Source organism: Capra hircus, chromosome 8, assembly GCF_001704415.2.
Source record: "Capra hircus breed San Clemente chromosome 8, ASM170441v1, whole genome shotgun sequence".
NCBI classification, from domain to species: Eukaryota; Metazoa; Chordata; class Mammalia; order Artiodactyla; family Bovidae; genus Capra; species Capra hircus.
In genome coordinates, this window is record NC_030815.1 from 10,139,591 (window position 1) to 10,164,129 (window position 24,539).

A 24,539-nucleotide genomic window follows, 5' to 3' on the forward strand; every position below is an offset into this window, starting at 1 on the left:
GGGAGCCTAGTCTATGGAGAAGGAGATGGCAACCCATTCCAGTGTTCTTGCCTGGAGAATCCCAGGGAGTGGGGAGCTGGTGGGCTGCCGCCTATGGGGTTGCACAGAGTCGGACACGACTGAAGCGACTTAGCAGCAGTCTATGGCCAGGGACACAGACAGTTAGTTACCACATTGAATACAAAGTACTATCCTGTAATAGAAATATGTACAAAGAGCAGTTGAAACAAGGATAAGAAACTGATTCTGCTTGCAGGAACTTGGGGAATTTTTAAATTTTCACAAACAATTTAAGCAAACCAATTTACTGAGCAAAGCTTCCCTAATCTCTTAAAGAACAAAAATTAAGGCTTTAATGGCTTCTCAACATAGCAGTACCTCTTCCCTTAGGCTGCAACTGCATAAAAACCCTTAAAAATTTTATACGCACAAAAAAACAAACTTTTATTTTGGGCAATTAAAAAATAGACTTTCAAAAAAAATAGACTTTCATTTCCCAATTCTACGGAAATGGCTGAAGGTTTGATAACTGATAAAATCTATAGTTTACACCTGCATAATGGAAACTGTCTCTGTGTTTGAGATAGGTAGGACAGGGTACTGGTTTTAAGAATGTATATTTTTATGAACAAATTAACTGCAGTTGTCGAATAACTGTATAATGATATGGTAGGAGAGGTGTCAATACAGGATAGAGAAGTTCATTGTGTGAGCTTGAAGCTGGAGAGTCCCGGATTCAAATTCTGACTGTGTCTTACTGCTTATGTCTTAATAGTAGTAGTGGAAAAATTAATCAGTTTATCCTACCTTCAGTTTTCTCTTCTATAAAATGGAAGTAGTTATGATTACCTTTTAAAGTTATTATGAAGGTTAAATAAAGTAATGTAAAAAGGGGAATTTCCTGGTGGTCCAGTGGTTAAGACTCCATGCTTCCAACGTAAGGGGTGCAGGTTCGATTCCTGGTAGGGGGAACTAAGATCCCGCATACCTCAGTGTATAACCCCCCTCAAAAAGTAATAATAATGCAGGAATACTTCCTGAGACAGTGCCTGGCATATACAAGTACCTCTGGGTTGGTGGCTGCTGTAATCACTGCTTCCATATCAATGCCATCATGGTGAGGATGATAATGATGATTTTCTTAAAGCATTTATTTATTTATTCATTTTTGGTTGCAAAGGGTTTTTGTTACTGCCCTTGGGCATTCACTAGTTGCAGAGAGCAGGGGCTGTTCTCTACCTTCCATGCTCAGAATCCTTATTGCGATGGCTTCTCTTGTGGCAGAGCATGGACTCTAGATCTCTGGCTCAGTGGTTGTGGCACATGGGCAGGTGGAATCTTCCTGGACCAGGGATTGAACCAGTGTCCCCTGCGTTGGCAGGCAGATTCTTAATCACTAGACTACCAGGGAAGTCCATGTTCTTTGTTTTGCTTTTGTTTTTATTATAGTGTTTTGAGAACAGAAATAATTTTCTCCTTCTAGACACCTCCAAAAGATGGGTTTGTGATCGCAGATGTTCAACCCATTAGAAGCAGTTCTCCAGGGGGAAAGATGTCTCCTTCATCTGCTTTCCGATCCTCTTCCTCTTTAAGAAAGAAGAACCACCCAGGGGAGAAAGAACTCCCACCCTGGAGGTCTTCTGACAAGCATCCAACTGATATCATTCGCTTCAATTACCTGGACAACTGTGACCCTATTGAACACAGCTGGCAAGGGTAAGAACTGTGCCTTTCTCCACTTCTTTCCTTTTAGAAACAATTTACTGGCTCTTTGGTCTACGAAAAGATGAAAACAGAAGCTACTGTGAAATACAAATGCTTTTCACTGGTGGTGGTGGTTTAGTCGCTGAGTCATGTCAGACTCTGTGCAACCCCATGGACTGCAGCCCACCAGGCTCCTCTGTCCATGGGGACTCTCCAGGCAAGAACACTGGAGTGGGTAGCCATTCTCTTCTCCAGGGGATCTTCCCAACCCAGGGATCAACTGCCTCTGCTGCATTGCAGGTGGATTCTTTACTGCTGAGCCACCAGGGAAGCCCCAAGAAGCAAAAAGTGATTGAAAGTCAATGAACCTTTATTGGTAAATTTTATCTTTTCTTTAGGATTTGTTTGCATTTTGTAGCTGTAATGCTTTCCTTACAGCTTCTTTTAATATTTTAATACCTCAGATTCCAATCCAGCACCATAGGGTTCATTATAGTCTTTTCCTTTTCCGTATTTGCACCTCCCTTCTGTGACATTGATATACATATATATATTTGATTGATTATATATTATATGATTATATATAATACATGATTATATTATATAGATGATTATGATTATATATGATTATATTATATATACATTTGATTATATACGTACATACATAATTTTGTATGGGCTTTACTGGTCGCTTAGAACCCACCTACAATGTGGGAGACCTGGGTTCCATCCCTGGGTTGAGAAGATCCCCTGCAGGAGGGCGCGGTAACCCACTCCAGTATTCTTGCCTGGAGAATCCTCATGGACAGAGGAGGCTGGCGGGCTACAGTCCATGGGGTCGCAAAGAGTTGGAGATGACTGAGCGACTAAGCATAGTACAGCATAATTTTGTATAAAAAATATATGAAGTATACACACAGAGAATATATTTACTTAACAAATTCTGGAAGTAATTTCTGAATTGCTAACTCCTGTCACTGTCAAAACAAATTTGCTAACTAGAATTCAATGTTTGTTTCTGGTTCATTTTGCCTTTAGCCTGGGGGTATATACTCATAATAATAATAATGTGGATCCATACTTTATCCTATTATATGCAAGCATTTTAAAAAAACAAATATTAATGTTAATACAAACAATAAGATTACTGAAAACAGTTTAAGATGTCTTTGCCTATGTTTTTGTCCTTAGGATATGTTCTACTAAGGCTATTCAAACAAATGACTATGTTAAAGTCCCATGAAGTTATTCCTTTGTGTGGGGTAATACCACCAGCTGTTTTTAGATTTTTGGAAATTTTTTTTTTCCTTTATTTCATAATTTTGAGATGGTTCCAATGTCAAATATACAAAACAAAGTGTATCTGGAGAAGTCTCCAATACTGTTTTGTGTTCCTAATTGGATCACAGGGGAATCCTATGGATAGGTAACTATTTTTTAAAATGTCCTTACATTTAAAAAATCATAAAGGAGGGGAGTGGGGCGGATGAAAAAAATATAAACAAATACAGACACATGCACCCCTTTCTGAAAGAAATGGTGTCACACAATACATACCACTTTATCCCGCTTTCTTTCTTCCTGTAACAATATATCCTGGAGCTCACTCCACAGGTATATGAAGAAATACTCTGGCCTCCTTTTTACAGCCCACAGTCCTCCACTGTGTGGATGTGTCAGAGTTTATTCAACCCCTCCTCTATTGATAGACACTTGGCTTGTTTCCAGCTGAGTGAAGATAATCTTTTAAACCGCAGGAACAACAAAATCAAATAGACAGACAGCTCTGCCAACCACCAAAGCTTTAAAATGATATTTATAATTTTCCCAATGCTCTCCAATTAACAGGAGAAGGAAAAGACAGGAAATGACTCCAGCTTTCAACCGACAGTCACGTGATAAGAAAAATAAATCACAGGAGAGATCTAAACTAAGAAAAGCACAGTCGCTGGTAAGTATTGCTTACAAAACATCCCCCCCCCATGTTAATGAAAAATGCAGGACCTCTATAATCCTATTGATTTTTTTTTATGGGAATCATCAAGTAACAGTTTAAATTCTGGTCTCTGACACTGACTGGCTAGCTGTGTGACCTTGAAGATGCCCTTTATTTAATCTCTCTGAGCCTCGGTTTTTTTAAAAGCTTGGATGGATTGATGTGTGTGAATCTGCTTTGAAAACTATACAATATAAAGGAAGTATTATTATTGTTTCTTTCTTTTTCTGTGAGTCCTTTGGGGTCAGAGAGGGGAGCCTATAGAAATTTCTCTGTAGAAATTACTTATCTGTAGAATGCAAGTTCCACTGACCTAAGAAAAAGGTATTGCGCTGTGCTTAGTCGCTCAGTTGTGTCCAACTCTCTGCGGTCCCATGGACTGTAGCCCACCAGACTCCTCTGTCCACAGAATTTTCCAGGCTAGAATACTGGAATGGATTGCCTTTTTCTATTCCAGGGGATCTTCCTGACCCAGGGATCAAGCCCACCTTCTCTTGCATCTCCTGCACTGGCAGGAGAATTCTTTACCACTGGCACCACCTGGCAAGCCCAAGAAAAAGATATTGAGTTGACCAAAAACTTGATTCTGGTTTTTCCTTAACATGTTATGGAAAAACTCAAACTTTTCGGCCAGCCTGATACGCGTTCCATAGCTGTTCTGTCACCAGCGGAGAATGATGATAAAAGTGCATTCTAAATAACTTCAGGGAAAAAAAATGAATTAAGAACTTTTCTTCCTCTAATTAAAAAATAGCTAATTGACAACCTAATAAAAGTCAGTGGTTGTAACTAGGGAGCATTATTATTTCAGAGCAGAATTTCCCAAATTGTGGTTCTGTACCCCTAGTGGATCCCTTTCAGCACATATGAGTCTTTGGAGCCAAGTAGAAGGGAATAAGGGTGGAATAAAAAGTTTCTATTAGTAGTAAAGATTTAGAAAAAGGCTGCAGATACACACTAAAGGAAAATTAATATCAAATGGGTGTCAGTTGGGAGAAGGATAAGTGTGTACTCATGAATAAATCACTTTTATAGCTCTCCTTTAAAGCTTAATTACTTTCTGTTTCAATGCATTTTCAAGTGTTATGTTCCAAAAAGAGAGAGAGAGAGATGAGCTTTTTGAAATAGGTTAGTCTATATTCTGAGGAGACAATCTGGTTGGACGGGATGAGACTTATCACAGACATATGTATGGAGGCCCAAGGGGATGAGGAAGCTTAAAATAGAGCAGTAAAGTTGTCAGTGAAAACCATTAATTGGGAAAAATAACTATGAGGTTTATCACCCAAGCCACTCAGGCATGCGGCCGCCTACTTGCCAGCCCCTCCTTAGCCAGAAGTAGAGGAGAGATCTGGGGGAGCACAGGGAATTTGCAGGAAGGTGAAAGTTGGTGACATATGCTTACAAACTATGAGCACAGTCGGACGTTTCTCTGGCTTAAAAAAACAAAACAAAAATCAAAGGCTAAACAGAAATCCTCCCTCTGGGTTTTTGACATTCACCATCTGTCACCCTCTAGCAGGGCTTGCTTAAGTTGAAATAAGACTTCAAGAGTTGTGCTCATTTAAGCTGAAAGGGAAACCAGGGCAAAGTAAACAAGGATGGAACACCATTAAGCGATGAGTAGGTGAAGTGTGCGACTGTATGGATCTACTTGTGTGTGTTATTTGCTCAGTCGTATCTGACTCTTTGCGACCCCATGGACTGTAGCGCGCCAGGCTTCTCTGTCCATGGAATTCTCCAGGCAAGAATACTGGAGTGGGTTGCCATTTCCTCCTCCAGGGGATCTTCCCAACTCAGGGATCGAACCTGGGTCTCCTGCATTGCAGGTGGGTTCTTTAAAACCTGAGCCACCAGGGAAGCATACTTGTGTGGTTTCTGTAAATATGCTAATTAGAATCACTATTTCTGCTTAATTATGATAGGGAGCATTAAGACATAATTAAACCCTCCAAAAGTGAGCTGGGATGTTGGACTCCACATTGGTGTCTGTGATGTGCGTGCACGCTCAGGCTTGTCTGACTCTTTGTGACCCCATGGACCGTAGCCTGCCAGGCTCCTCCTCTCCATGGAATTTTCCAGGCAAGAATACTGCAGTGGGTTGCCATTTCCCTCTCCAGGAGATCTTTCAGACCCAGGGATCGAACCCGAGTCTCCTGCATCTCCTGCCTTGGCAGGCAGAGCCTGCACCACTCTGCCCCTGGGGAGCCTTGTGGCTGTTAGGCCGCAGGCTGCAGGTGGCTAAGGCCCCCTCCCTCCCCTGCGCCACTTTGCCCCACCGTCCACCACACCCCTCCCTCGGAGGAAAGGAGCAACCTCCTGCATGAGGCAAGGTGATTGTGAAAATGAAATAATAGCTGTGGGGCCTGAGATGAGAGGAACTGGGTTTTGAGGAAATTCATTTAGGGGGCACAAAGAAAGTAAGGAGTAAATAAAATCCGACAATCACATGGATAACGAAGGACCAACTGTACAGCACAGGGGAGTCTGCTTAATGTTATGTGGCAGCCTGGGGGCTTGGGGGAGAATGGATACATGAATACATATGTCTGAGTCCCTTTGCTGTCCACCTGAAGCCGTCACAACATTGTTAATCGGCTGTACTCCTGGGTAAAACAGAAAGCTGAAAACGAAACAGAAATAAGTGCAGCTGTGGAGAGAGTGTGGTAGACACAGCCCGGGTGGGATTAAAGTGGAGAACATCACAGATTCATTAGATAGAAAGTTCTTGCATCATTTAGACAGGTTTATCTAGGAAGATTCAGGAGGAACTAGAGACACAGGGGAGCAGGAAGAACTTAGGGGAGCGCCTTACAAAGCCAGAATGAGAAGGACAGATCACCAACGCCCAGGGAGGACCTGAGGCCTGAGCACTGGCGTGCACCCTGCCCCTCAAAGTGGGAAGGGCGTGTGGCGCTAGGAGAGGTTCAAGCTTTGTGAGATGGGGCGGTTAGAAGAAAAACAGCGTGGGTGTGAAGGACAAAGAACATTCCTCTGAATATCCCCAAACTTTTTGGCACCAGGGACCACTTTCATGAAAGAGAATTTTTTCCATGAATTGGGGAAGAGGGGATGATTTCAGGATGATTCAAGTGCATTACATTTATTGTTCACTTTATTGCTATTATTAATATATCAGCTGCACCTCAGATCATCAGGCATTAGACCCCGGAGGCTGGGGACCCCTCTCTCGGCTCTCATTCCAGGGCATGGCTATCAGGTCACTGAGGCATCTTCACTGTTTGCCTGTCGTTACTTAGAATGAGTCATTAGAGTTCTCCCTCCAAACAGAAACATTCTCAAGGAAACAGTTTCAAATCTGTGTATATTGCTGTGAGTTGGTGATGTTTTCCACTATTATTAGGTTTGAGTTTCAAGGGTACCTGATTCCCCTTTGAATTCCAGCACTGCCTCACTATAGCTGCTTCACTGAACCACCTTTTGGTGTGAATCATTGATAGAAGCTAGCCTTCCCATGTGGCTCAGTGGTTAAGAATCCACCTGCCAATACCGGAGACATGGCGGGTTTGATCCCTGGGTCGGGAAGATTCCCCTGGGAGAGGAAACAACAATCCACTCCAATATTCTTGTCTGGGAAAATCCTATGGACAGAGCCTGTGGGGTCCCAAAGAGTTGGACATGACTGAGCGAATCTCTGTCTATTCGATCACTAATGCTTTATCATTTTGAAGGTGATTTATTATCAAAGTATGTTCATTACCATTAGTTTTTTGTTGTGGTGGTTGTTTGCTTGTTTTGCCTTTTGGCCACACCATGTGGCATATGGGATCTTAATTCCCTGACCAGGGATTGAACCTGTGACCCCTTGCATTGAACGTCCAGAATCTTAACCACTGGACCATTAAGGAAGTCCCATCATTAGTTATAATAAAATTCCAGACAGAACAAAGCCATGAAAAAATATAAGCACCACGGGACAGCCAGGTGCCATCTTAAACTTCAGAGATTTTCCCATCTTGAATAAAGACATTAAAAAAAATACTTTTAAAAAATCTTAACAGCTGGCCCCACGATTCCTTTTTGGGAAGAAGAAGGAGGGAGCTGTCTCCTTGGGGGAAAGCCACTAAGGAGCAAATGCTACAAGCACCTGGACTCCAGGGGGGGGACAACCTGCCCGGCTGGAGATTAGAGGGGAGGTGGGGCAGAGGGCGGAGAGGAAAGAAATAAAACCAGGAAAGAAAAGCCAGCCGGTTGGAGGGAAGCTAAGCCCAGGCAGGGGAAAATGACAGTGTTAGATGGTAACCCAGCCATTCCCAATCAAATTTGTTCCCTATTACTGGGATGTAAAGCCTGCCTTCCATATCTTTAGGAAATTATACTCAATTTACACATGGAAGCAAGATCTCAGTAGTCTAGAAACCAAGAAAGCCCCTCGGGACTATTTACAAAACCCAAGGTGGGGAGGGCGGGACTTCCCTGGCAGTCCAGTGGTTAAGACTTCACGCTTCCAGGGGGTGAGGGTTTGATCCTTGGTAAGAGAACTAAGATCCCACACACTGAGCTTGGCCAAGGAGGGAGGAAAAAATGCTATCCTTAAAACTAAAACCAAGAGGGGTGGCTTTGGGCTCCCCCGGGCTGGAATTGGGACCCAGCTGAGCTGACATCTTGGTTTTTGTCTGTTTTTTGTTTTTCCTTTTTCCTACCAAGTTAAGTATAAAAACAAATACCTTTTTGCCTCATGCTGAACTTTTTTTCTTGAAGGTTAGAAGTCCTCACTTTCCAGGTTTTGATTTAGCCAAGGATTTCAAAAAGCTTTCTGTTCACTGTTCAGCTAAATACAAGTAACAAAAGCTTCTAATTGCCTGCTTACTCTAATTGCTTTAGATAAGACCTTATCTTGCCTGGTGCTCCTCCCCTTAACTCCAGCCTCTGTGGTTACCGTCTTGACCTCCTTCCAGGATAACTTGATTCTTAATGTCCTGATTGTTTTTTAATAGTCTTTAAGCTTTCTCACTATTTTTTTCCCCCTATCTGGATTAAGAGAGGAGGACAAAGGAGTATTCTCTAAAGCGATTCAGGGTTCACATTTAAGAAAGAACAATGGTTTAAGCATTGGGAAACCCCAGGTTCTGGCCTTAGCTCTGCTGTTGACTAGCAGACACTCAAGCTATTTCTAAAATAAGTTAGAATTGCATCTTTTTTTTTTTTTAATAACTGAGGTTTCTTTTAAATATTTATCTCATTTATTATTTATTTCACTGCACCGGGTCTTAGTTTCGGCACATAGAATCTTCAGGCTTTCCTGTGGCATGTGGGATCTAGTTCCCTGATCAGGGATCGAACCCACACCCACTGCATTGGGGCACAGAGTCTTGGCCACTGGACCACCAGGAAAGCCCCTGAAATACCTCTTTAATGTCTCTTCCAGGCTAAAGTCTGCATCTCCGGACCCTCATAGTTTCCCACCACATTTACTCTCTGCTTTCCCCTAATACCAAAAAGAACCCAGTGTATTCATGAATCCTAATTCTAAATCATTAAAAACTGGTTTCTGTCTCCTTTTTTTCCCTTTGAACTTTAGAAAACCTGATTAATTAAAACAGAAGAATTTATAAAACATACTTTATACAGTGGTTTTCTTGCAAGCAGTCTTCAATAGACTTCTTTCAAATTCTGACAGATACCCTAGGTGTTTGGTTTGGATGTGCAGAGCTAAAAATATCTATAGGAGAGATTTTTACTTACGTAGTCCAATCCGTGAAATTCCTGAGAATTCCATCTGGAAGAAAGAATAAGGAAGAATATGGGGGACTTCCCTGGTGGTCCAGTGGCTAAGACACTCTTCTCCCAATGTAGGGGGCCTGGGTTTGATCCCTGGTCAGGGAACTAGATTCCACATGCCACAGTGAAGACCTGAAGCAGCCAAATAAATAAATAAAATTTAGGAGCAAAACAACAATGTATTTTTTTTTTTAATGGAATATGGGCCTTGCAGTCTGAGAGACCTGGTCTTTTTTTTTTTTTTTCATGGTAGCAAGCAAACAGGATTTATTTCAGAGAGAAAGTATAAAACTCCCAGCATAGACGCTGAGAGGGGGTGACGTGCCCCAGACCGGGGCTTTTTTACTAAGCACTGCAACTTTAGATAAGTTACTTAACCTCTCTGAGCCCCAGTTTAAAAAATTTTTCCCTGTTTTATTCATACTTGTTAAACTTTATTTTTTAATTGGAGGAAAATCGCTTTACAGTGTTGTGAAGGTTTCTGCTGTAAAAACGTGAAATGCTTCACCAGTTTGCATGTCATCCTTGAGCAGGGGCCATGCTAATCTTCTTTGTATCACTCCAATTGAGGTATATGTGCTGTCGAAGTGAGCACTGAGCCTCAATTTCTTCATCTATAAAATGGGAATAATGATACCTCCCTTTCAGGACTGTTGTGAGGATCACATGCCAGGTATATATTAAGTACTCAATACATGTTCACGTTCTCCTCCATTAAACACCATCTTATTTTTCACTTTGCTGACCAAGAGCACACACTTGGGCCTGAAACAGCCTAGGTTCAACGCCTGATCCCACAATTTCAGCAACTCAGTGATTTGGGACAAATTGTTGACAATCTCGGAAGCACTGTTTTCTCATCTGGAAAATGGAGTTAGCAACAACAGGGCCCAGCTCCAGGAAGCATTCATGAACTAGCCACATCCATCAGAATCACATCAGATCACCATGGAGACAGCAGGGATGCTGAGAGAGTGCTGATGCTGAGTGGCTGCTGAGTTGCTGACAAGGGGTCAGCCATGTGGCCAGTATGAGGCTCCAACCTTCTCTTTCTCGATTTTACCTTTACTTTCCCCACTTTTCTTTTTTAAATATTTTTAATTGATTATTTTTGGGCTGTGGTGGGTCTTAATTGCAGCATGTGGGATCTTTCATTGTGGGGCGCGGGCTTCTCTCTAAATGTGGCTCCCGGGCTCAGTAGTCGTGACTTGCAAACTTAATTGCCCTGTGGCTTATGGGATCTTAGTTCCCCCACCAGGGATCAAACCCTGGCCCCCTGCATTGGAAGGCAGATTCTTAACCACTGGACCACCAGGGACAGCCCTCCCCCACTTTTCTTTGTCTTTCTCCTTCGTCTTTTCTCTCACAGTTTCTGCTGTGTGAAAAATGGTTGCATCCAGAGCGGTATGACGTGTAACCCATATATTTTCTTTCCCTGCATGGCCTCCATACATCTTGTGTCTGTGCAGGACTCCTCAGGGCTGGGTTTTTGATTCCACGCCCCCAGGCAGAATACTGTGTGTTGAACTCTGTGCCATGGACTTGGTGCTGTGCGCCTTCCTCTGCCTCTGATACCTCCAAGATGAAAAGACCTAATTGCTAAGAATCCTGGGGGCAAAATTAATTCTCAGGGAGGACCACGACTTAGCATCTTCGCATTTCTCCTTTGCCTCTGAAAGAGCGTGGTCTGCTTGTTCTGTCTTGTGGCCTCTTGTTTGATCATGCTATGCATAATAAATTAACGTGGCGTTTCCAACAGGAGGAATTCTACTCGCTTCTTTCCCTGAATATTTAGACGGGGGCCAAATGGCTTCTTGTTTTTACTTAAGAGTTAAACAAAAGGGACTTCCCTGGTGGTGCTGTGGTTAAGACTATGCCTTCCAATGCAGGGCTGCAGGTTCAATCCCTGATGGGGGGACCAAGATCCCACATGCCTCACTGCTCAAAAACCAAAACAAAAAAACAGAAGCAATATTGTAACAAATTCAATAAACAACTTTAAAAATGGTCCACATCAAAAAAAAAATCTTTAAAAAATATATATGTGTGTGTATGCAGTCTATATGTATGTGCGCGTGTATAACCCTTTGTATTAAATATTTTGGCTTTTTACAGCAAACTACATTAGAAGCCAACTTTTTCAGACATGGATATTTTGAAATGTAAATTCATAGTCCCTACTAACAAACAACCATAGGAATTTTATGTCCTGTGCACATTTGGCGACACATCCTGACTTTATGTCACCTACTTGGGAGGCTGAATGGTGGCATCATATAATCTTGGACTTAGATTTCAAAACCCTGGCTAGAATTTTCTGCTTAGCCTTTCCCCCCACAACTGACGGTTTTACCCCAGAGCTAAAGACAAATGAAGAACAAAAACAGACCTGTTGCTGTGTTGATTATTTCTCGCTCACCTCTATTGCTCTATTTAAAAAAAAATTTTAAGGTATGTATTTTTTAATGTGGACCAATTTTTTTTTTAATGGCCACATCATACAGCATGCAGGATCTTTGGTTGGGGCATGCAAACTCTTAGTTGTGGCATGCGGGATCTAGTTCCCTGACCAGGGATGGAACCCCAGCCCCTTTGCATTGGGAGCTCGGACTCTTAGCCACTGGACCACCAGGGGAATCACAGACCGAATCTTGACTGCTTTCCTTCCATTCCTGCAGTCCTTTCTTCCCTTAAGATCATTAATTACTGAGACCTGTTTAAGGGCAAGCACTGGGGCCAGGCTTAGATCACAAAATGTCTTGGACAAAAATGGGTTCTCTTATGTCAAAGAGCTCATGCCTGATTCTCTTTCTCCAGGGACCCCCTCCCCTATCTGCTTACAACACCCAATGTTGACATGAAAGAAATTTCAAGTTAGTTCGACCAGATCATCAGATGCTCTGGACCAAGCTCAAGACTGTCAGATTTGTACCTTTTGTATATTTCCTCAGGCTTCCCAGGTGGCTCAAGTGGTAAAAATCCACCTACCAACGCAGGAGATGCAGGCAGGAGATACAGATTTGATCCCTGGGTCGGGAAAATCCCCTGGAGGAGGAAATGACAACCCACTCCAGTATTCTTGTCTGGAAAGTTCCGCGGACAGAGGAGCCTGGCGGGCTACAACCCACAGGGTTGCAAAGAGTCAGACACAACTTAGCCACTGGACACACACACACATAGAATTCCCCATATTTTGTCTTTCCTCCTTATATTTTGTCTTTCCTCTTGTCATGATGGGCGTTAAAGTCTTAAAATGAAGAGGGTCTGCAAACTTGTTTCCAGGGACAGCCAGGAAGGGTGGTGGATGACCAGCCCACTCCAGATGGCTGTTCTCTTGCTCTCTGTCCATCCCCTGCCCGCCCAGTGCCTGGTTCACTTACGCTGACTCTGGCCTTCCTACATACTTGCCTTGGGCCCCAGCTAGTGATCTTATCAAAGGGGTGGTGAGGGGTGTGCCCTTCTGTTGGTTTCCCTGGTAATCGGTGAGCCCATCTAACATCGACTTCCCTGTGACTGGCAGTCTCCCCCGTCCACCAGGAGCAAAGCCTGCTGCCACGTCCTGAAGGTGCTGCTGCACAGGGTCGGGGGGTGGCTCTATGTAACTGGCCGTCTCCCCCTGCACCAGGAGCAAAGCCTGCTACCACGTCCTGAAGGTGCTGCTGCACAGGGTTGGGGGGTCGCTCTATGTAACTGGCAGTCTCCCCCTCCACCAGGAGCAAAGCCTGCTGCCACGTCCTGAAGGTGTCTGCTGCACAGGGTGGGGGGTCGCTCTAGGACTTTGCTTCAGACACAGAAGCTGTCAAACCACTGATGTCAAACCACTGATGTCTCTGTTGCCTGATGCATGTGTGGGTGCCAAGTCACTTCAGTCATGTCTGACTCTTTGCAACCTTATGAGCTGTAGCCCGGCAGGCTCCTCTGCTCATGGGATTCTCCGGTCAAGAACACTGGAGTGGGTTGCCATTCCCTTCTCCAGGGGCTCTTCCTGGCCCAGGGATCGAACCCCCATCTCCTGTGTCTCCTGCATTGCTAGTGGATTCTTCACCGCTGAGCCGCCAGGGAAGCCCTCTGTTGCCCAGTCCAGGCTTTCTTCAGTCTTGAAGCTGGGCAAATGCAGGCTTTGTAAGCCTCTGAGGTGCAGTCCAACAGGTGGGCGTAAAGAGACCAGCTTCCAGAGCCCCTCAGGAAGTGATGAGAAATGACAGTTTGGGTAGGTGATGACAATTACCAAGAGGAGACGTGGTGGGGCGGGGGAGTCCCTGGGACCTGCCAGGGTGGAAAAGGAGAGCTTGAGAGGAGCCTGCCTGGGCCTGTGGATTTCCCCCTGGGGGACTTAGGAGAAAGCGTTCCTCAAATACAGTGATAAATATACTTTGCACTGTAATAGGATTCCATTTGAAACTGTTACAGTTGAGGTGTTACGAGCCCATTCTTGTGTCACAGAAAGCTAGGCTGTTCCTCCATTTGGAAGGTATTATTCTGTTTTCGTTGTTCCTAAAATAGCACAAAGGAAGGCTTCTGTTTGTTCTCTTACCTTGTGCTAATCTTAGAGCAACATGAAAATGCTGACTGTATGCAGATCTTGAAACAGCACCGAAAACTTCTAACACGGGAAGACAATTCCCACGCCTTCCCCCTTTCCTCTTGGATTCCAACGACTGGCTGTGTTTAACCCCAATTTTGGCTACTCTTTCCCAGAAAAGTCACAGCTAACACGCATGGATCTACTAAAGGCAGGAGCGTAGATTCAGTAGGGTGTGGGATTCCAGCTTGATTCTCCAGGGGCTGACGTCTCATCAGAAAACTAGTCCTGAAGAGCACGTGTTCAGTGCTAAGTTCGGAGGTCTGGATGATAATGGCTTCAGGAATGCAGCTGGGACATAAATCCCTGAGGCCTGAAACACTCAAGCTTTTTGGAGAAGGTGGGCCTCCAAGGATAGATGTAGAGAAGGAGTAAAGAGAGCAGGTGAGTAAGTCAGAAAGAGAAAAACAAATATTATATATTAACGCGTGTATGATATGCGTTATGGCAGGCTACAGTCCATGGGGTCTGTATGACCAAAGTCACGACCGAAGTGACTCAGCATGCACGCACCACACATATATACAGAATCTAGGAAAATAGTGCTGATGAACCTATGGAGATGCAGATGTAGGGAGTGGACCTGTGGACACAGCTAGGACAAATTGAGAAAGTAGCGCTGATGTATATACACTCACTCTCAAAGTCACTCAGTCGTGTCCGACTCTTTGAGACCCCATGGACTGCAGACTGCCAGGCCCCTCTGTCCATGGGATTTCCCAGGCAAAAATACTGGAGTGGGTTGCCATTCCCTTCTCCAGGAGATCTTCCCAACCCAGGGATCAAACCTGAGTCTCCTGCATTACAGGCAGATTCTTTACCATTTGAACCACCAAGGAAGCCCCATGTATGTTCATAACTTGTGGGAGGCTGCTATATAGCACAAGGAACCCAACCTGGAGCTCTGTGATGATCTAGAAGGGTGGGATGAGGGGGCAGGGAGGCTCAAGAGGGTAGGGAGATATATATATATATATATATATATGTGTGTGTGTGTGTGTGTGTGTATCTCATTATGACCGATTAACATTGATGTATGGCAGAGACCACCACAACATTGTAAGGCAATTATCCTCCAATTTAAAAATACAGAGAGAGAGACGGCAGGTGGAGGGTGCAGGCGAGACCAGCCTGTGTGGGGCATCTCTGTAGAGGAAGAGGGACCCAGTTCACTGGAGACAGCAGTCAAGGCTGGAGCAATTTCTGATTCAGTGAAAGCCTGAAGTAGGATTTCCCCCAGATTACTGGAAACCCTGTGTGTTGCAAACATATCCATCAGAGCATTAGAGGGAGGTAACAGATGACCTGACTCCTGGGACCTGCCAGCTGAATATGGGAGGCGGGAGGGGGACCGTGTTCGGAGAGGCTCAGCCTCTGTACATCTGCTTGCTCTCCTGTGTTGCTCTGCCCAGTCGGGGCTGAGATAAGGGTGCATGTGCCCCCTCCTGCTCCCTGTAAACTCAGCTCATATTATGTCTTTCTCTCGCTCTCTCCCTTCCTCTGCCTTTTCTGCTCGCGGCCAGATGTTGAGAAGTCCCTCCTCGCCGTGAGTTTTGGATGGAATGTCCACCTGTGACATCAGTCTTTTGTGCGCATGCCCAGATTAGCAGGGAGGGTAAACGATGGGAACTCTATCAATACCCGCCTGGTCTCAGGATCACGAGTCTCCAGACCCAGCTCTAACACCTTTTAGCTCCTCGAACGCTGGCATTTCAACTACCTGCTCTTAGGTTTCATTTATTTGTAAAATGGAGACATTAATACCTCCCTATCTACCTCACACAGTTTCCTTGAGGCTCAAATGAAATGTGGCTGTGAAAGTGCTTTGGAGACAAAGAAATGTATTTCTTAGGAGTAACTCAGTACGTGAGGGGTTGCATGAGGGGGAAGCTGGTGAAACCGGCACGTCTCAATAAATCCCTTCCCGTCCTATGATTTTATAAAATTGTTTTATCCTACTTTGTCGTTGTTTAGAACTAGGTTGTGTCCGACCCTTTTGGAACCCCATGGACTGTAGCCCACCAGGCTCCTCTGTCCCTGGAATTCTCCAGGCAAGAACACTGGAGTGGGTTGCCATTCCTTTCTCCCGGGGATCTTCCCAACCCAGGAATTAAACCCACATCTCCTCCTTGGCAGGTGGATGCTTTACCACTGAGCCGCTAGGGAAGCCCTTTATATTCCTTAAATAAGTTGAATTAGATAGCTTTTTCTGCTGTTCTAACAACGCTCACTCTAGCGGTATCTTTTTTCCTCCCCAGAGTTCCTTAAATGCAGAACCCAGGGCCTCCCTACACGTTCCAGCTCACCTTGCTTGGCTTCCTCACCAGCCACTGGGCCTCCCAGCCACTGAAGCAGCAACAAAAACTCTCACACAGCATCTCCAGAGGCTCTCTGGGCTTCAGTCATCACCCCAGGCCTTCCAGCAGCAGCTGATGTGAAAAAATGTGAAAAGACTCTTCCAAAAATGACAAGATGCTCTACACAGAGACTTGGCTGTCACTTGGATCCTCGCTTAGAAATGGCTTAGGAACCTTATTGGGGAAAGCGAGTCCTGCAGTATTTCAGGAACAGGTATTTACCGCACAAACGTTGACATATTTATAAACTTGGGAATGTGATGATAGATACCGTGGAGTGGATAAAGGGATATATGATAGTGTCCTTGGTGAGGTTGGCTGTGTGAGGCCAGGTCCGAGAAGGATATAACCAGCACATCCCCAAGGCTCCACAAGCGGTTTAGAGATGGGATGATTGACCGTGGTGTCATAGTTTGCTGGGGCTGCTGCAACAAAGTCTTAGTCCATTTAGGCTGCTTTTTAACAAAAGTACCGCTGGTATTTCCTGGCTTCCCTGATGGCTCAGAGGTAAAGAAACAGCGTGCAATGCAGGAGACTTGGGTTTGATCCCTGGGTGGGGAAATGCCCTGGAGAAGGAAATGGCAACCCACTCCAGTATTCTTGCCTGGAGAATCCCATGGACAGAGGAGCCTGGTGGGCTATAGCCCACAGGGTCACAAAGAGTTGGACACGACTGAGTGACTAAACCACCACCACCATTGATGAGTGGCTCAAAACCAACAGCCATTTATTTTCTGGAGGCTGAGAAGTCCAAGATTAAGATGCGGGCAGGGTTGGTTTCTTCTGAGGCCTCTCTCCTTGGCTTGCAGACGGCTGCCTTCCCCACAGACTGTCTTCTTTCTCTGCATGTCGGTGTCCTAAGCTTCTCTTACTGTGTCGGACTCTTTGCCACCCCATGGACTGTAGCCTGCCAGCCTCCTCTGTCCATGGGATTCTCCAGACAAGAATGCAGGAGTGGGTTGCCATGCCCTCCTCCAAGGTGATCTTCCAGACACAGGGATCAAACCCACATCTCTTGTGTCTCCTGCATTGGTAGGCGGGTTCTTTACCACTAGTGCCACCTGAGCCTCTTATTATAAGGACACAAGTCAGGTTGGATTAAGATCCACCTGTATGACTTTGTTTAACTTTAATTACCTTTTTGAAGATACTCTCCTAAGGCAGTCACATTCTGAGGTCTTGGGGGTTAGAACCTCAACATAGGAATGGGGGACAGGAGTTACAACTCAACCCTTAACTCACACTGTGGGCAAGGTAAAGAGAATCAAGACGAAATGGAGAAGCTGCTGGAAACCATTAACGGCAGAAGCCTCTATCATCCTTGGGCCTGGAGAAACAAAAGAGAGAAAGGGCGTGTTATTCCTAGAACCCATCCAGAGCGGTGGTCATAGGAGAAGGGCCACCCAGCGTGGGTGCTGTATGACAGAGGAAGGCACCCATGGCGGAGACCAGGCTCTGGCAGGGAGGGAGGGAGAAGACCCACCCTTCTGTCCTCATCCTTCACACTCCTCCCTTCACACTCTGATAGTGCTTCCTTTTGGTCAAGAGCCGAGAAAGAGGCGCTGAGAACAGCGAAGCCTGGGGGCTGCAGCTTGTAGGTGTCAGGCTTTGAGGCAGGGAACGGGCTGCCAAGTGTGGCCAGGGGTGGGAGGGGAGCAGTGGAATTTGAGTGGGACGATGAAGAATCACCAGCTCAGTGGAGAAAACGACATTTCCAAAGGAGGAATTAATTATGCATACTCAGGTAACATAAATGGGCTTTAAAGTGTCATCGGAAAACAGAAAATGCTACTTAGCTGCAAAAAATATTAGTCATACATTTGAAACTGAATCATGTATTTATGCAGCCATTTCCAGTCCCAGAAGTTACTATTCTAAGGTACTTGTTTGCAGAAGTAAAGCAGAATGAGAGAAAAATAAGTTTGTCAATCTTGTCATGTGGAACACTTATGTTCTTAAAATGGGATGGGAAGTATTACTGGAACTGTTTTGGAATAGAAAGCAGCTCTCTGCCTCAAGAGGGTGCCTGTGTGACCGCACCCATCAATGGTCACAGCATGGTTATATGAACTGGGTACGTCCTCTGTGTTATCGCACTGGGGCTGCCATAACAAAATACCATAGGCTGGTGGCTTTGACAACAGAAATTTGTTTTCTCACCACTCTGGAGGCTGGAAGCCTGAGACCCAGAGTTGACAGGGTGGATGTCTGCTGAGAGCTCCCTTTGGGTTGCCTTTTCAGAGTGTGCTCACATGGTCTTTCCTGGGTGACTTTGCAGGGCGAAAAAGCGAGGGGATGGAGGGAGGGGGAGAGAGAGTGATCTCTTGGTGTCTCTTCTTCTTTTTTTCCCTAAGTTCAAATCATCCTGATTTTATGATCACAGAAATACTACAAATATCCACAATTGGTGAACACCATTATAACAAATACAGATAGAGGGATGGATAGAGGGCTGCATAGATAGAGTGACTAACAGGAATAGGCTCAATCTGCATGTGCTGTTTTTAAAGTATAGTGTTGAATTTAGTGTTACTTGAATTTTTAAAAAAACTTATTTGACCACACCAGGGCTTAGTTGCAGCATGTGAGATCTTTAGCTGCAGCATGTAGGATCTAGTTTGCTGACCCCGGATCAAACCCAGGCCCCCTGCACTGGGACACAGGCTTGATCCCTAGGTCAGGAAGATCCCCTGGAGGAGGAAATGGCAACCCACTCCATTATTCTTGCCTGGAAAATCCCATGGACAGAGGAGCCTGGGAGGCTGCAGTCCATGGGGTCACAGAGAGTCGGAGATGACTGAGCGACTTAACACACTCTCATGCATTTCCTTAAAAGCCCCACGTCCAAATACAGCTCCTCTGGGGGTTAAGACTTCAACATATGAGTTTTGGAGGGGACCCAAATATTCAGTCCATAACATCCCGCATAGTGATATGAAATAGATGACATTTGATACCTTGATACTGATAGTCATTAAATCAAGAAAACTTCATTGTACACCTACTGTGCGCCAGAATCTCCACTAGGCTCTGAGATTATAGGTAGAAGGAGAAAAAAAAGCCTCAGTGTTTAATGAGTTTATAACTTGAAGAGAGACAGAGTGGCTCTTAGAACACAGTGGTCGCTGCCAAGAGAACTTGAGCATTTGTGCTAAGTCACTCTGTCATGTTCAGCTCTTTGAGACCACATGGACTGTAGCCCACTAGGCTCCTCTATCCATGGGATTCTCCAGGCTAGAATGCTGGAGTGGGTTGCCATTTCCTCTTCCAGACCCAGGGATCGAACCCATGTCTCTTGGGTCTCCTGAGTTGGCAGCGGTTCTTTACTGCTAGCACCCCTGGTTGTTCAGATGGTAAAGATTTCACCTACAATGCAGGAGGCCTGGATTCTATCCCCAGGTCAGGAAGATCTTCTGGAGGAGGGCATGGGTACCCACTCCAGTATTCTTGCCTGGGAATTCCATGCACAGAAGAGCCTGGCAGGCTACAGTCCATGAGGTCGCAAAACAGTCAGGACACGACTGAGCGACTAACACTTTCACTTTCCGTTCAGTGCCTCCTGGGAAGCCCCAGAGTGCCTAGATACAACGAATAAACCACTCCCTGGGGGCTGCAGAAGTGATGTGCAAGCAGAAACAGAGGTGAGGAGCTGGATAGTAAACACGGGGTGGGACAGACAAGGGGGAGCATTCAGGACTGAGGAAGACGATACACAGAACTAGGGTGACCGGGATCCTGGTTTGCCCAGGGCTGTCCTGGTTTTAGCACTAAAAATCCCACATCCAGGAAAGCTCGGTGTCGCTGAGCCTTGTATGCACAGAGCTGGTGCACAGAGGAGGAGGGTTGCAGCAGGGTTGATGCGAAAAAAGCTGGAAAGTAGGCAGGAGCCCAAACAGGAACTGAGCCATGCTCAGGAGGTAAGGCTTTCTTTTGGAGCTAGCTGAGTACTCATTGCTGCTGTGCTGTGCTTCCTCGATCAGTCGTGTCTGACTCTTTGGACCCCGTGGACTATACAGTCCGCGGGGATTCTCCAGGCAAAAATACTTGAGTGGGTTGCCATGCCCTCCTCCAGGGGAATCTTCCCAACCCAGGGACTGAACCCAGGTCTCCTGCATTGCAGGTGGATTCTTTACCACCCAAGCCACCAGGGAAGCCCAAGAATACTGGAGTGGGTAGCCTATCCTTTCTCCAGGGGATCTTCCCCTCCCAGGAATCCAACCAGGGTCTCCTGCATTGCAGGTGGATTCATTACCAAGTGAGCTGCCAGGGAAGCAAGTAATCCGTCAGTGATCTTAAGTAGGGGAACAACTTGCTGAGACCAGATTTCTTTTTTTTTTCTACAGAAAATTATTGTAATATTTATTTATTTTCTATAATCTGTAGTGTGACTTTATTTTTATTTTTAATTTTTTTTCAGAGTATAGCTGCTTTACAATGTTGTATTAGTTTCTGCTATATACTTTGCTGTACATATTATTGTTCAGTCGTGTCTGACTCTTTGCGACCCCATGGACTGAAGCACACCAGGCTTCCTAGTCTTTCATCACCTCCTGGAGTTTGCTGAAACTCATGTCCATTGAGTTGGTGATGCCATCCAACCATCTCATCCTCTGTCATCCCCTTCGCCTCCTGCCTTTAATCTTTCCCAGGATCAGGGTCTTTTCCAGTGAGTCTGGCTTTTCAGGTAGCCAAAGGATTGGAGCTTCAGCATCAGTCCTTCCAATGAATATGCAGGGTTGATGTCCTTTAGGATTAACTGGTTTGACTCTCCTTGCTGTCTCTTTTTGGATGTCCTTCCCATCTAGGTCGCCACAGGGCACCGAGCAGAGTTCCCTGTGCTCTGTAGCAGATTCTCATTAGCTATCTGTTTTATATATAGTATCAATAGTGTGGGGCTTCCCAGGTGGTGCTGGTGGTAAAGAGCCTGCCTGCCCATGCAGGTGACTAAGAGACACAGGCTCAATCCCTGGTTCAGGAAGATCCCCTGAAGGAGGGCATGACAATGCACTCTCGTATTCTTGCCTGGAGAATCCCATGGACAGACGAGCCTGGTGGGCTACAGCTCATGGGGTCGCAAAGAGCCGGACACGACTGAAGGGGCTTAGCAGGCATGCGTGCAAATCAGTAGTGTATACGTGTCAGTCCCAGGCTCCCAACTCCTCCCATCATCCCCAGAGACTTGCATTTAGAAAGAGCTCTATCTGCTGGGTGATGAGGAAGAGAGATGATATTGAGGGCCATTCAGGAAGCTGTGGTGGTTTTCCAGGGAACAGCGATGGAGAGTGAAAGTAAAACAATGGAGGGAGATGGAGAGACCCAGAGGATTTGGAATGTCTTAAGGAGGAGGACAGGGGAGCCTGGTGGGCTGCAGTCCATGGGGTTGCTAAGGGTCGGACACGACCGAGCGGCTTCACTTTCACTTTTCACTTTCCTGCATTGGAGAAGGAAATGGCAACCCATTCCAGTGTTCTTGCCTGGAGAATCCCAGGGACGGGGGAGCCTGGTGGGCTGCCGTCTATAGGGTCGCACAGAGTCGGACACGACTGAAGTGTTTTAGCAGCAGCAGCAGCAGCAGCAAGGAGGAGTAACAGGCTTTAGAAAGACACGTATGGGAAGTGAGAGAGAAGGAGCAGTCAAGGATGACTCCCAGGTTGCTGGCTTGGGCAACTGGAAAAAGTCTTGGGAAGAAGTTAAGACGGTTTGGAAATATCTTCCCCACTGCACCCTGCGTGAGACTATGAAACAAAGCAGCCTTTCTTCTGCTTCCCGGACAGCTCTTGGTGACCTAAAATCTCAGTTATTGTGCAACGGCCCAGAGGTCTCGGGCCCATGCAGCCAGGAGACTTACGGCACGCTCAGATTGGAGAGGAGGTTTGCAGTGAGAGGGGGAAGCAGAGGGGCATGTATGATGCTAGATACTTCCTCAAGGTCTGTGTACTCTGTCTTGTTTAAGCTTCATGAGAATCTTACCAGAGAGGGAGGTGGGGACTGTTCTTCCCATCTCAGAGCTGCTGAATGGCGGTAAAGTAACATGCCCTGGGGGGCCACGGGCACATAGCAGCAGAGCTGAGCTTTAAGCCCAGCTGCGGGGACTTCCCTGGTGGTCCAGTGGCTAAGAGTCCGCCTGCCAATGCAGGGGACGTGGGTTCGATCCTTGGTCGGGAAAGAGTCCACAGAGCACAGCTACTGAGGCCCGTGTGCCCTACAGCCTGTGCTTCGCAACTGGAAAACCCACCGCAGTGAGAAGCATGTGCACTACAACTAACGAGGAGCCCCCACTCACCACAACTAGAGAAAAGCGTACGCAGTAGTGAAAACCCAGTGCAGCCAAAATACAAAAATAAAAAAGGATCCACCTCCCAATGCAGGAGGTGCGGGCTCGATCCCTGGTCAGGAAACTAAGATCACACATGCTACAGTGTGTGGCCCAAAATTATTAAATAAGTAAATGTTTTTAAAAGATATATTAAAAAAAATAAAAAAACCCACCTGTGTCTGACACTGAAGAACGGCTCTTTCCACCAGTGAGCTCCCTAGTTTCTACCCAGCTGGATATGTGGTCGGTGTACCGCCATACCTTGATTCTGTCTTCATTCAGCTGTCCAGCAGGATGCAGACGAGGTAAGGACTGTCTCTTTCAGGGCCCTAAGAGGCCAGCTGAAGGCTGCTTGCCTGATGGAGCAAGGTTTGCAAGAGAGCATCTTCATCTTCTGTAACTGGTCCCCACGCTGATGAAACCTGCAAAACTCTGAAAGCCGTACTTTCTGTATAATTATCTTGGTGAGCAACAAGGCTATGGAGACTGTGTGCCCATCGACAGCCTGTTTAGGGAGGTGGGGAGGTGTGTGTTAGTCGCTAAGTCGTGTCTGACTCTTTTCAAGCCCACCAGGCTCCTCTGTCCATGGAATTCTCCAGGCAAGAATACTGGAGCGGGTTGCCATTTCCTTCTCCAGAGGATCTTCCCCACCCAGGGATCGAACCTGGGTCTCTTGCATTGCAGGCAGATTCTTTACCATCTGAGCCACCAGGGAAGCCCAGAGGGTTGGGGGAAGAAGATGAAACTCAAGAGACAGGTAGGCATGAGCAGGATACTACATGGAAGAAGGGACCGCAGGAGGAGTCTCCAGGGCCTCCCTCCCAAAGATGGGAGTGTACAGCGAGCTTGTCATGAAAGGAGTCCCGACAGGGAGGCTGCCCTCATAGGTCAGGGACCTTCTAGAACTGGAGCCTTGAAAGAAACCCGAGAGCCAACCCGAGCTCCTTTGTAACCAGCCACACTTGTATTTTGATGTGACTCTTGACCTAATTCCTGCAGAGTCTTAATAGATAATCCATCCATTTTGCATAGTCTTCTATTGTTATTTCTGCATGTATTTTGTTCCTCTACCCCTTCTAGATTGGGATTTCTTTAAAAGACCCTAGTTTCACTCTGTCCAAGTTTTCACAAGTTCTTTTACCCAGCAGACACGTAACTGGCATTTGTTGTCCTTGGAGTGAAAGGGTTGTTTCTCGGCTTCTTTAGTCACCGACACTGGCAGAGAAAGGACACAAGAGGGCGCTCCTTCCCCACTGATCTGAGTTCAGGCCTTGGAAACAGACAGGACAGACATTAATAGAAACATGTTTTTAAACTAATTTGGGGGAGTTTTGAATATTTACACCGCCACACTTAGGAAAATCTTTTTTCAGCTCAAGCCTTCGATTCCATTTGAATAAAACAAATATTCATATAATTTTTGAAGAATTTATAATCTAAGGAGAAGCATGTATTTAAAAAACCAACCAACCACTTTATATCCATTAGTATGGTTCTTATTGAAAGCGCAAAATAGCAAGTGTTGGCAAGGATGTGGAGAAATTGGAAGCTTTCTGTGTTGCTGGGGGGAAGGTAAAATGACCACTGCTAGGGAAAACAGTATGGTGGTTCCTCAAAAAAAATCAAACCTAGAATTACCAAACGATGCAAGCAATTTCACTTCTGGGTGTATTCCCAAAAGAATTGAAAGTGGCAACTCAAAGAGCCGTTTGTACACCCATGTTCATAGCAGTATTATTTGCAATAACCAAAGGGTAGAAGCAACCCAAGCATCCACTGACGGATGAATGGATAAACAAAGGGCAGGGCAGCAAACACACAGCCATGTCCAACTCTGCGGCC

General features: G+C 45.7%; 1 protein-coding gene across 1 annotated transcript in view; it reads left to right on the forward strand.

Moving 5' to 3' along the window:
- FBXO16 (F-box protein 16) overlaps positions 1–16,882 on the forward strand; it is a 51,773-nt gene extending 34,891 nt beyond the window's left edge. The window contains exons 6-8 of the mRNA XM_005683582.3: positions 1,484–1,716; positions 3,553–3,655; positions 16,283–16,882. Of these exons, the coding sequence (XP_005683639.2) occupies positions 1,484–1,716; positions 3,553–3,655; positions 16,283–16,462 (516 nt within the window). The 3' untranslated portion in view covers positions 16,463–16,882. The remainder of the gene's footprint in view (positions 1–1,483; positions 1,717–3,552; positions 3,656–16,282) is intronic.